Source organism: Colletotrichum costaricense (assembly GCF_030867565.1).
Source record: "Colletotrichum costaricense strain IMI 309622 chromosome Unknown Scaffold_10.1, whole genome shotgun sequence".
NCBI classification, from domain to species: Eukaryota; Fungi; Ascomycota; class Sordariomycetes; order Glomerellales; family Glomerellaceae; genus Colletotrichum; species Colletotrichum costaricense.
The window spans coordinates 379,154-391,968 of NW_026848239.1; the positions used below are offsets into that span (position 1 = coordinate 379,154).

The 12,815-nt window shown below is 53.7% G+C and overlaps 4 protein-coding genes across 4 annotated transcripts; 1 reads left to right on the plus strand and 3 right to left on the minus strand.

Moving 5' to 3' along the window:
* Nucleotides 1–2,242: 2,242 nt before the first annotated feature.
* CCOS01_09724 (chaperonin 10 kDa subunit) lies at nucleotides 2,243–3,113 on the minus strand (the record flags this gene model as incomplete). Its single annotated transcript, XM_060457881.1, has 4 exons — nucleotides 2,243–2,270; nucleotides 2,380–2,438; nucleotides 2,720–2,947; nucleotides 3,111–3,113. 4 exons carry the CDS (start codon nucleotides 3,111–3,113, stop codon nucleotides 2,243–2,245), a joined length of 318 nt encoding a protein of 105 aa, XP_060311046.1.
* A 657-nt stretch (nucleotides 3,114–3,770) lies between these two features.
* CCOS01_09725 (uncharacterized protein) lies at nucleotides 3,771–6,735 on the minus strand (the record flags this gene model as incomplete). The annotated part of the gene is made up of 4 exons (XM_060457882.1): nucleotides 3,771–4,417; nucleotides 4,468–5,812; nucleotides 6,173–6,474; nucleotides 6,681–6,735. The coding sequence occupies 4 exons, from the start codon at nucleotides 6,733–6,735 to the stop codon at nucleotides 3,771–3,773; spliced, it is 2,349 nt and encodes a 782-aa protein (XP_060311047.1).
* Nucleotides 6,736–9,871: 3,136 nt separating this feature from the next.
* CCOS01_09726 (50S ribosomal protein L11) lies at nucleotides 9,872–10,465 on the minus strand (the record flags this gene model as incomplete). Its single annotated transcript, XM_060457883.1, has 2 exons — nucleotides 9,872–10,207; nucleotides 10,334–10,465. 2 exons carry the CDS (start codon nucleotides 10,463–10,465, stop codon nucleotides 9,872–9,874), a joined length of 468 nt encoding a protein of 155 aa, XP_060311048.1.
* Nucleotides 10,466–10,938: 473 nt separating this feature from the next.
* On the plus strand, nucleotides 10,939–12,267 carry CCOS01_09727 (uncharacterized protein; the record flags this gene model as incomplete). Its single annotated transcript, XM_060457884.1, has 4 exons — nucleotides 10,939–10,961; nucleotides 11,025–11,240; nucleotides 11,303–12,104; nucleotides 12,163–12,267. 4 exons carry the CDS (start codon nucleotides 10,939–10,941, stop codon nucleotides 12,265–12,267), a joined length of 1,146 nt encoding a protein of 381 aa, XP_060311049.1.
* Nucleotides 12,268–12,815: the final 548 nt, after the last annotated feature.

Below are 12,815 nucleotides of genomic sequence, written 5' to 3' on the forward strand. Positions count from 1 at the left end.
ACCGTGGTGGCCCGTGAGTTATGAACCCATAAACCCGTAAGATTCCCACCTTCCATGTGGATAATGCACAATCTCGGAGCGACTCCTCTCACACCCATCTCGCTTCTTTCTTGATTTGATCAAAGTTGTTTAATTATGTTTATCCCGCTTACCGGTATCCCCCCTCTCAGCTTTCTGCTTGTGCTCTCCTTTTCTGCTCTGTTTATCGCGCGCAATTCCGTACTGCCTGGTTCCTAGTCATCTACCTTATCCATACCTATAACGGTCGAGGCTCAGCTTGCTACCAGTGGCCGCCGCACAAGTTTTGACCTATTATGTATACAGTATCCATTTTCTGTTGATTACGTCCGAATTGTCCTAGGGTCGTGCTTGCCCATTCATCACCGGGGAAGAAAGCCGCGTCCGAAAAGGACAATCCTATTGTTCTCCCTCCACTGAGGAGGGCGGGGCCCAGTAGATGGTCAGACACGTTTTCTCTCTCATCAACGAGCATTCCAGCACTGCCCAAAGTGTGACCAGGGAGGAAAGAACAATGGGCAGCGAGAAGTGTACACGAGCAGAGTTGGTCACTGGTGAGACAGGAATCAACATGATAGAAAATGACTCGGGCACAGGCCGAGCCTCAATCGCATTTCCACAGCCCACAGCCGTACGACGGTCCGCAGCCCGAGAGTGCGCGGCGTCCCCAGATGAAAATCTTGGTTGCAATTCCAATATCAAGCACTGCGGCACCTCCTCTCTGTGTACCCACTGATGATTAGGTTCGTCTTTCCGCCCACTCGCCCGTCCCGAAGGAAATAGCTTGTTTGTCTTGCACCGCCCACACTCGCGGGTCTCGCAGCAAGACATGCCTACCTCAACTCGCTCTCCCCTTACAGTGTACCGAGTATGTCTGTCTGTTTTGTCCGATGCCTTGCCGCTGCGTCCGCACCATTTCTGAACTACACGGCCAAAACCTGCCAAGCCAGAACATCTCAGACATTGATCGAATCCCAGAACTTGAAACTTTCCAGTTCCCATAGTGCTTCTTCACTAGTCGTCAAAAGTCAGACACCGTGTTTTGGGATGCACGCGTGCCCCTCGTACGTGCGCATCCGAGAGAGAAGGGATGTGTCGTACTGCGCTGCGGCTGCTTGCGCAAAACGATTGTTCCCGTCTTGGCGAAAAGGGATCAAGCCCGCCAACGTAGGTAGGCGAGTTAGATGACGTACGTCATGTCGTGGCCGTTTGTTGTTTACAGCTACTCTCGGGCTCTACAACCATCCCAAGCCAAAGCTTTGCTTCTTATCCCCCAATCTGGCAACTTTGTCTGGGGTTTCTGGATTGTCTCTGATCGGGCTGCCTGAGCCGACGATGGTTGATACGATCCGTTTCCCTTGCTGGGCATCACCGCATACTTAATCCATGAAGCTTGACCGGGTGCGTTCGGTGAAAAAACACCAAGCCCGCTTTAGCTTCTTGGTCATGATAAGCTGGCATGTTGTAGACGCTTGACTCTGTCTGAAAGGAGTAGAGCATTGTCTAAACTCTGCAAGACGTGCTTGAGATGGTGTCGTACTGTTCATCAGGTATTATCAATGAATGAAGATCCCCTCTTAGCCGCGTCCTGAAATACACCCATCTCTGTAGTATGTTGTCTATGATCTGCTCATAGTAACTCCTCGCAGCAGTCATGCGTCGAGGTCAGTTGTCAGGTGCCACGACTACACTAAGTGCAACCACACCAGCCAACCATAGCTTGCTACGAGAACATCACATCGGACGACTTGAGGCATCAAGGCGAGAAACTTGGTGGCAGAGAGGAGAGGTTTCTTGATGATTCAAACCCCGCCGAGGGAGGAGCGGTTCCAGCCTGTAAGAAGAGCAGGAGCAAAGAAGAGAGGGACACGATTTGCGTCACTCCTCTTACTCAACTCGGAGTCCCTCCACTCCATCTCCTATGCATTTCCCCGACTCCTACTTCGCGGGAGCTAAATCACACCTACTATTACACCACACCCCAAAAAAGTCTCTATGCAAAGGGCCAAACCTATCACTCCCTCCATAATACAGTTTTCCAGCGTTCATTGGTTGAATATTCCAGGTAAATTGAATACTGGGCTGGGGCTATACACCCTCTCTTACTTCGCTCTCATTTTTGGAGTTTCTTTTGATACACGGTATTGTACACACGCCAAAGACCTCGTGGGTATCTTTTACACTTTTTTATGGTTTGAGTCGTTTCTGGCAGATTTCTCTCTGTTTATGACTCGTTGATCTTGGCGAGGATCCTAGGTGGAGGGGATCACGTTAGTGACCTTGTCTTTCTTTTGGTATAACACATCGAACTGATTGCTGGCTGAAAGGGTTTGTGTGGTAAAGGGATTGGTGTAGACTTACTCGCTGTCACGGAACAGGTGGTACTCCTCCTCACCGACCTTGACGGGGGAGCCGCCGAACTGCATCACATCTTGTCAGCCCATCGGATCCATATGTTGTGCTCGTTGAACTAAATCGCCCATCCTGTCTTCACCCGCCCCCATCATCTCATTACTCTATTTCCACTTCCGCCGACATTATGCGGCGAAAGAGATGTCGAGTAAAGAGGTGCCGGCTACTGCGCATTCCCGAATGCCACCACCTTTCACAGGCCAGGTCGCGGAAGTAGGGAAGCAGAGAAGCGGGTAGGATCGATGACTGGCGCCGCAGTTGAGGTTGCTGTAAGGGATCGAAAACGTACCTGGGGAATCAGGACGCGGTCACCAGAGGCGACACCCATGGGCAACCGCTTGCCGTCTCTGTCGAGGGCACCGGGGCCGACGGCGAGGACCTTGGCCTCGTTGAGCTCCTTGACGGAGGACTCGGGAAGGAAGATGCCGCTGGCGGTCTTGGTCTCAGCCTTGACGCGCTGGACGAGGACGCGGTCGAGAAGGGGCGCAAGGGCGCGGATGGAGCGGAAGGAGGCAGACTGCAATGCGTCTTGTCAGCGAAATGGTTTTGCGAGATGTTGCATTGCTGGCAATGGCGGCAGACAATGTCAAGGGCTGACATGGGGATGCCCGTCGTGCTGCCGACTTAAGGGGAAGGCTGCTGCCGGAATTGAGGCGTAGAATTGAGGGGTGCCAACGTACCATTGTGACTGTTGTGATGGAATTGACAGCGAAAGCGGCAACTTTGGTCTGTTTGGAGGGATTGGGCGGATGACGATCGGTGAAGTGTAGAGTCGATACGGGGGACGAACTTTAAGCCTTGAAGCTATTCCAAGAGCTTCCAGAATGTCAACAATTTTTTGGGCCGATCGGCCAAAGGATTTCCCGAACGCCCCACCGTTACATACCCCTGGATATCGTCCGATTGGCTGTATATGCCGAGGATGAATGAGGTACTTACCAATCGACCATATCGCATTTGACGTATGGACACAGACCATCCACGGATGAAGATGAGTTGCTACCTTACTGAGACTTGCCTCAGGACGGGAGATCCCGTGATATCACTTTATCACGATTGGCTAGGTCAACATATTGAGTCTTTTCTGAATAGTATTATCTACCTATCTAATTCAATCGCTTGATCCAAGGCCGTGAGCGGAGCCGCAGCAGCATCTACAAAACCTCAAGACGGACTCCGATACCACCCAAGCTCCAATATCATCGCTTGACCCCAATCACGAGGGGCTCATGTCATTCCAAGTGTCTTCCACATCCTGTCCCATTCCAAAACCCCATCTACAACCGGTTAAACGCCTTTCAGACATGCAATTTGTGTTGACCGCGCCCGTGTTGTGAACCCTACTTCGGGGGCTGTGGTGGCTCAAGAGTGTGAATGTGATCCTCTGCGTGTACAACGCGGCCCGGCTCGGGTTGCTGGCAAATGACTGTATTGGCAACCCAGGGCTCATCGAGAATTTCTTGCATAGTCGCACGATCCTTCACCTTGATCTCCAGCATGCGGCCAATGATGTGACGACTCTCGCGAGGGAGCAGGCGCAAGATCCTCCAGGGACCTCTTATGACCTCTTTCTTGTCGGCTGGTTGCTGGCCGTCAGACTTGGTCGAAGTCTGCGTCGAGCTGCCCTGTGCTGCACTCCCCTCGCCGTCCTTGGGAACTTCCTTCTGGTTCTCCTTCTGGCTTTCTTTCGGCTCGTGCTTGTGAGTATGATGCTTGCCGTCCTCGAAAATATCTCTCTGAGGAGTGTTGGAGAGGTCGTTGGCAGACTTTGACGGCATAATCAGCTTTCTGGGGTCGTGGCCTGGTGTTGGCTCAGCAGCGAAAAGCTTGAACGAGTTGTCCGTCATGCGAGGGACCTTCCACGGAAATCTGCGCAACGTCATACAGCAAAAGATAATTGCCAACGACCAAATATCGACGGCTTGGGGATCATATTTTCGTTCGTCGTAAACTTCAGGAGCCAGGTAGGGGTCGGAGCCCACGATGCCTATAATCAATCAGCAAATACGTCGAAGCAAGTTCCAATGTGTAACTAACCTGAAGCGAGGACAATGTCGCTCTCGAAAGGATACTTGTAAACGTGGGCACTGCCAAAGTCGATGATTTTCATAATCCCATGCTCACTGACCACGACGTTGTCAAGCTTCAAATCCCGATGAGCAAGACCCATGCTGTGTAAATATGTCACACCGTTGAGGATCTGCAAGAAGCAGCAGCCGACTTCCTCTCGTGTCATCTTGCCAGTCATGACACACGCGAAAAGGTCAAACGGAGCGTACTCCATTACCTCGTACCACTTGCCCTTCTCTTGCAGAATATCCAATGTCTCGATAACATTGCCATGGTGTAGAGTTGAGCCAACGCAAAATTCAGCTGTCAGCTTCTTGACGTACTCTTTCTCGGTTTCATATGAATGTCTCGGTCGGAATTCCTTCACGGCGAAAACGACACCGTCATCACTGCGCTTCATCAAACGAACAGATCCTCCAGCACCCGATCCCAGGACTCTGCCGAGCTTTCCGTACTTCGAAGTAAGTCCGTGGTCGTCTCCGAAGGGAACATGTTGCGACCCTCTAGTAGGGGGTGTCTTGGTGCCTGATCGAACCGATGATGGGGAAGCTTCCCTCTTCATCTTGTGGTGTCCGCCAACCTTGAAAAACCTCTTCAGGTCGGCAAAGGAGCCTTGTCTGCTCGTGATGCTAGCCGAGTCATCGTGAGGAACCTGCAGCTCGTCGCCATGTCCCTTCATGCCCAAGAGCCCGGAGTGTCGTTTGTCGCTTACTCGGCCCAGACTTGAGGTAGAACCAGATGGCGACGACCCGTGTTTGTTTTTCCGGCGCGAGAAGACGAATCTCGAATCGATCTGGCCCCGCTGAGGAGCCGGAGCTGGTGGTTGACGTTTGTGAGCCGCATAAGGGTCGTTGGCATCTCCGCCTGGTGTCATCGGCTTAGAGTAGTACAATGAGGCCCGAGATGGACTAGATTCTCGCGAAACCGGCACTGATCCTCCAGGACCAACAGAGAACATTCCCCTCCTATGCGACCTCGTGTCGTGTGGTTGGTCTTCTGCCGAAGCTGATCGCTGAGGTACCTCCTCCGTCGACTTGCCTCGGACGGGCAACTCCTTCCTGGTAGATGATGGTGGTGAGTCCTGGGAGGACGAAGCCTGCGGAGTGATTACATGGGGGTCGCTCGTGGATGATTTGCGATCGTCATTTTGATCTCTACTCTTCCTGGCTGTCAGGTCTGAGGGATCGGTCCCCGCCGGGGTCAGAGGAGGTGACTGCATCGGATGCGCCGGACCAAACCGCGGTGATTTCGGTCCGCTGGAGTTCGGGGTTGGCAGTCGACTGTTGTCGGATTCCTCCTCTCGTGAGCCAACCTATAGGTGCCGGTGGTTAGTAAGAAGCAAGTTGTACAGGCTGGCGCGTGCGATGCAATGGCCGAGTGGTGTTGTCATGACAGATTGGGGGGTAAGTGGGATGAGCATGAGACTGATCATTGGAGGTTCCGACGAGGAGCTCCATCGAGAAGAAGCCTCGGATGATTATAGCGAAGACGAGGTGAGATGTTGGGGGAAGACAAGTCTGAACGTCGAGGCAGTGTTGGTTGGGTGGAGGGGTAGGTATGAGACTTTGAAACACAAGGCATCAGGACGCACGCCCATGCCAACAGGAAACAACGTCAAGAAGCTCCGAGACCGCGCATAAACTAGAGAGTTATGACGGAACAGACTACTTACGCGTGATGCAGGTAGTGAGTATGGTTCGAAGCCAAAGACGTTCATCCGGCGCTGCTGCAACGGTGCACCTTGAAGGGACTTGGAGAGAGCTCTAATTTGATCGGGCGTTACTTCGGCCAAGGACTCTTCACCGTCTCCGGTAGCGGCATCGGTGGGAGAAAGAGTCTCGGTGGGTGATGTCGTGGTGACGGCTGGCGTTATCTCTTCGACGGAAGAAGCGAAGCGGACGGCGGGAGCATCTTGAGGGGGCATATTGTCGTCTTTGTGGAGATTTGGGTTATCTGGAGGATTGCGGGTGATTTCTAGGCATTGCGCACAGCGGTCAGCACAAGACGGGATCTGCGTTGAGGATAGGATACAGGCTTGGGGTATGAGCGTATGTGTGAGAGTGAGCGTGGACATGGGACATTGGGCGAGTGAGTGTTTGTTTGACTGTGACATGCGCAACAGACGAACCGAGGGCGGGGTTGCGCGCGCCGGAACAGACGGAAGGATATGGCGTTTGTACCTGGGACTTTGACGTCCTCTTTCTGAGGATCGCGGGCGGGAGACGGGGTAGCCATGGGCTTGGCTGTAGCTGCGGGCGGTGACTGTTTGTCGTCTGCAGCTTCTCTGGAGTCGAAAAAGGACGATGATGACAACGGATGGCGGGGAAGAGGAGCGAGAGGAAAGAAAACCAAGACCAAACAACGACAACACGAAGGGCCGGGCCTGGGAAAGAGAAAAGTACGGATACCCAGGACTAGGTGGATGAGTGAGGTGTGGATGCCAATTGCGGATGGTGGGGCACTTTGAGATGCACTAAGACTAAGAGTCAATGGAAGTACCTAATCATTGCGTACCTGATGGGAAGGTACTGGTCAAATGCACGGCATGGGTACTAACGGAGTACCTAGACGTTGCAAAAAAATCGAAGGTCCTTGCCGGAGGGTCTCTCCCTTGGCTGTGATTTGACATGTGTTGTTCAACAGCGTTGTCGCATTCATCTCACTTCTTTTTCTGTACTGACCTGGCCCAAGAACGAGGTCACCTAAAGAGACATTGCCGGTATGTAGACACCGGGACCCGAGGAGAAAATATGATAGTGAGAGCCCGAACCCGGTGCAGATACGTATTGCGGAATCTCGAGTGCGCTGTTCACGGGTCCGTCTGACCTCCCGTAACCCGTGCCGAGCCAAGTACTATGATCTGGAAGGTATTATAGAGGGGTATACAAAGGTGGGAGGGTCAGCAAGTACACGATACTTGTGCTAAGTGAGTGAGCCTGAAAAGGATGCAATCTGAATGGTCAACTGGATTGTTATCCATTCCTTATCGGGGAAGCGGTGGCCTGGATAAGACACGGTGACATGACACTGGAGCACCAGGGCCGCCGAAAGGGAGCCGAGAAAAGTGAAGGGGGGCGCCACTGGGCTGGAGACTGGAGGTGTTATTTTTACGGCTTGGGAACGGGAGAAATACTTGGCAATACCCCCCAAAATCATGGATGCATTGCGCGTATCTGCATCAGGAACCCGGCCCAAGGAGAGAAGGCCCTTGCCTGCCCTGGCCCCATGGCAGCTCCTGTCCCTGTGGTGATCGGAATATTCTATATTTTTTTTCTACCTCATGACCAGCCGGTTCTAATTTTCTGGACTTGTCCTTTCATGGTCCCTCGGTGATCGGCTTTTTCCAAGATCCCTCCCGAGAGTGCCTTCACCTCAGACCGCCCGTCCGTCTTCAGAGTGCCCCCAATATGCGCCGGGGGTCGGTTTCTCGGCTTCGCATCCGTGACACATGCGACACCTGTGAGGCGTTGTTATTCGGCGGCTCGGCGGTACCTGCTGGTAACATGTCAACCGTTTTTACGAACCTCGCAGCACACCAACGAAGACTCATCCATGGATGTTGATGGTTTTTGCCTGCTTCGGCCGCGCCCCGATCTCCACAAGGCCGATGACTCTTTTAATTCCTCGCGCCTCTTGAAAAATCTTTTCTTTCGGTTCAGGCTCTTCATTCCGCCGACGGTAACCAGGGCATACCCGTCCATAAGGTCAACGAACGCCAATGCGCGCCAGATGATTCGACAATGCACCTCTTGTCTAGGCCGGGACGAACGAGTCAAGCCTGCTAGAAAACAAAAGCACACCAATCCCAAGTCGTCTTCGCCCTCCTTCAGGCTTCAACATATGAACAATAGATTACCTATTACCTCTGTGAAAGTTGAACGCACATCCGACGGCCCACCAAAAGAAACCCTCGTCGCTCACCGGCTTCTACGAGCCGCGAGGTCTAGCTCTCTGTCAGCTTCCAGCAAGTAGGAGTCAAGACGGGGGTTACGATGGAGTGATGGACAGGAACAGACGGAGCTTTGCTCCCCATCTTCCCCAACTGCCCACTAGCCCGAGACTCACTTTCAGAGCACATGCCGAGACGTACCTTAACTGGCCTGCCTTCGTCCCGCCCTTCCGCCCTACGAACACCGCCGCATCTCCGGTCCCAGACCGACGAGCCCAGTTGCCCCAGCACAGTGGCGTGGTTGCTGATGTGTTGCACCTGCAGCATGAAAACGGCCACTGTTCCGTCACATCACCGGCTTCGAATCGGTCCCACACTGACGAGGCTTGGAGGCGCTCTTGCAGATGACAGGCTGCTGCTGATGGAGCCCTTTATCCAGGCACGCTGCAAAAGAGGACCGCCTTCCAGGGGCACCAGGTGGGAAAATCTCCATCGGCATGGCCCTGGCATTGTCTACTTGTAGATCTGGGCCTGCATTTCGTCGCAACCAGCTGGCCTCCACCGACGGAGCTAAAGCATCTGCCACTGGGACCCGTTACCCAATACTGCACAGCAAATACCTTCTTGCGCAAGCTTCTTGGAGGAACCGTCGCATTATAGGACAGGCAAGGAACTGCCTACGACACGCTTCACTGACAATGAGGAGGAAGACGTGTGAGCCTTTCAGTCTCGACAGATTTGTCGATCTCGATTGCGAAGCTTCGAGAGACTTTGAACCATCTCTTCCCCACTGATGTGCTGGCTTTGCCGCTTGCATATCAGTTCTAGACCGCTGATCGCACATTTGACTTTGGAACGACCTTGTCAACTATCCCCCAATCCTGTGGTTCAGCACGACACAATGAGACTTTCCCCTCACACCATCTCAATTCGACATACAAAGTTCTGGCGGGCCATGATCCAATCCGCCCGGCGACTTACTCAAGCAGGCGTGCAACAATTAGCATTTTATCATAATCTCTTAGTTCTACATCGATTCTTCCCTTCCGAATCCTTAGACAACGGCCAGACAGCTAGTCGTTTCGGTCTCCCACGGACGGTTGGCGTACTCGCACTATCGTGCGCAAGTAGAAGCGTGAGAACGGACTTCGCCTCAAAACGAGACATATATTCAACGTCACTGCTCAGTTGGGACTTCTGGGGCGCATGAAGCATCCCTTCAGGCGTGCCATGTTCCGACCACGCGGCGCTAGTGTATGAACGTTTTTTTGTCACCGTGCTCTGCCTTTGCTTGGCGGTTGAGATTCTCATCGTACAGTGCCTCCTGTCTGCTATGATAACGTCGCCTCGTCTCGATCCTCTAATAATTGTACATGGGCACGCTCTTCTTCGTTTGAGATGGTATACAAGTGGATGCTTTCTTTCCGCGCCTGACTCCGTTTTTATACGTGGTTGAAAATAGACTGTTGTAGGACACGTGCTCTATGGCACGACGTTGATACCAATGGACTTGCACTGGTAGATGACGGAGCGGCAGATGGCCTCGAGGCTGAGACCCGATAGACGCATTTCCGTCTGCTTGATCTTGGCGATCTCGTATACGTGCTTCAAGCTGACGGTGCCGACCGTCTCCTTTCCGGGGTTGGTTGCGCCCTTCCGCTTGCCCTTCTTGCCGACCGGCACCTCGGCGGCGTTGAGAAGAAGCCAAGATGTGTGAGGTGTGCGGATGTCAAAGTGGAATGATCGGTCGCCTCGGACAGTGACTCGACAAGGCATCGGCGTGCCGGTGATGATGTGTGCTGTCCTTGCATTGAACTCCTATCGATTGAGCAAAGACACGTTAGCATTGATCTCAACCATGGCATAACCAACCCCTTAAAAGCACAGATGTTGGGCAGAGAGTGGCATGTGTTGCTTCATCAGAGTCCCAAGGGCAAGTCTCACCTTGCAAAAATCCATCGACTTGACACCCTTGCTACCCAGCGCAGGACCAACAGGCGGACTCGGGCTGGCCTGCCCGGCGCCCACGATGAGCTTCACGACCTGGTCGGCAACTGTCGCTCCTCTCTTGGACATGGTGACGGATATACAGACGAGTCTGCTCGTTGGGGAAAAGGGGGGTGATGGGTGGGTGGTGATGGGCAGGTATATTGCACCGCGCGACAGACAACCAAGCTTCAATCAATCAGACCTGATGCTGCACCTTTTCGGAGGTGGAAAATTTAGGAGCCTTGAAGCACCAGCCACGCGCCAAAGGTCCAAGCGACCGGGATGCTCGGGGGAGCGCAGGATCCACCCTGGTCGCATTAGCCACAGTTTCACCGTCATTGGGTCGTGGGATGACCCCTCGGCCCCTCCGCTGGCTCTTGTTTGGGGCGGTCAACTCAACTTCTTCTCAACTCGGTTTTCCTCTTAAGAACACCACCAAGAAGCTTGTTTCTCTTGTTACCCGTGTATAGACCTGCTGCATTTTACCGCCATCGACGACCACCTTTTATACCCCTCCCGTTTCCATCCGTCGTCACCCGTTCACGCGTTCTGCCGTCAACATGTTCAAGTGGGCGCAACAAAAGTAATTAGTGTTTGCCGTCCCTCAATGTTGCGTCAGCCAAGGCTAACCTTTTGATTCTGCCAGGCTCGCCGATGTGGCAGGTACCCAAGAGCCCATCTACGGCCCAACAGCTATCAGATCCGTCGCCGAAGAGGCCAAGACGACTACCCACACGGAGACCACCAAGGATGACTTGAAATGGATTGCGGCCGACTCGACCTCTGTTGAGACGCAGAGCTTCTACCTCATGGGCGACAACGGACACCTTGGGCTGGCCCAAATCATCTACAGCAACGTTGGGTATGGGATAGCTTCCTTGTCTTTCACACCTGTCTCTTTATGCTGACCCTATGTTCAAACAGTGGCATCCGCACAACATGCCAGTTCAACGCCAAGATCTTCTACCCCAACAAGTCGAAGCCGACGCTCTGGGAGACCACACAGCTCAGCCACTACGAGGTGAGCGAAGACCGGATGTCCTTCTACGCCGATGACTGCGCCGTCGAGCTGTCCGAGGACGGCACCTACTACACGATCAAGAGCATGAACTCGGAGAACGCCATTGTCAACCTCAAGGTCACCCGCATGTCGCCCGGCTTCCACGCTGGCAAGACGGGCAAGACGCTGTTCGGCACCGACATGTCGAAGCCCTGGGGCACCATGCGCCACGCCTTCTGGCCGCGCTGCATCACCGAGGGCACCATCACCACCAAGGACGGCGCCGTCGACTTCAAGGGTCGGGCCTTTTACGTGTACGCGCTGCAGGGCATGAAGCCTCACCACGCGGCGGCCAAGTGGAACTTTGTCGACTTCCAGGGCCCCAACTACTCGGCCGTCATGATGGAGTACACCACCCCTCCCTCGTATGGTTCGACCACGGTCAGCGTTGGCGGTATCGCCAAGGACGGCGAGATGATTTACGGTGGCGTCACGCAGACGGCCAAGCACACCAAGGCGAAGAACGATTCCGTCAACGAGTGGCCCGAGCCCGAGGAGATCAAGTTCACTTGGTCCGGCACGGACAAGGATGGCAAGGCCGTGGAGGGTGTCATTGAGGGCCCTCTGGGCGAGAGGCTGGACAGAGTGGACGTACTGGCTGAGGTCCCCGGCTTCGTCAAGAAGATAGTAGCTGGCACGGCCGGCACCAAGCCGTACATTTACCAGGTAAGTCCCCGGGTCGAGCCCCTAGTGGCTCAAGGAACTAAGCTGACAACGATTACAGTACTGCCCGACAGAGAAGAAGCTCACTTTGAAGCTCAAGATTGGAGACCAAGAAATCTCCGAAGAGGGTCTCTGCTTCAGCGAGGCCACCTTCATCTCCGAATAGACGTATGGACAATGAAACGACGGCGATGAAATTCTTGGGTAGTTGTTGCCGGTCTGGTTAGGCGTTCAGATGGGGGCTATGGTCACTCGTTGAATTGGGTACGCATACTTGTTCTATAAAGTTGTTCTAATACAAATACACACTTTCAACATTCTGAATATGCCGTGCAAGTTTCTGATCACTGAAAATCCTGTGCTCCCGCAGCCAGCATAGCTCCTCGTGCCAAAGTGCTTCAGCTCTCAGCTATCCGAAAGCTGGGGCATCACATAGACCCCGACCCCGACTTCAGAGTTTCTGTCTTGAAACAAGACACATGACAAACATTCGCCAGCAAGTTCCCTGCACCTGCATTGCGAGCGATGAGTTTTGGCAGTGCGTGGTGTATGATTCTACGGTGTTTTTGCACGGGGCAGTTCCGCACGGGCCATGTTGAGCCGATAAGACTCGCGACGTGACCGATAAGGCAAGGCAGAAACGTCCCTGCCGCACCTGTCTCCATTGGATCGATGGCAGGTACCTACCTACTGCGCAGTAAGTCCACTGCCCTG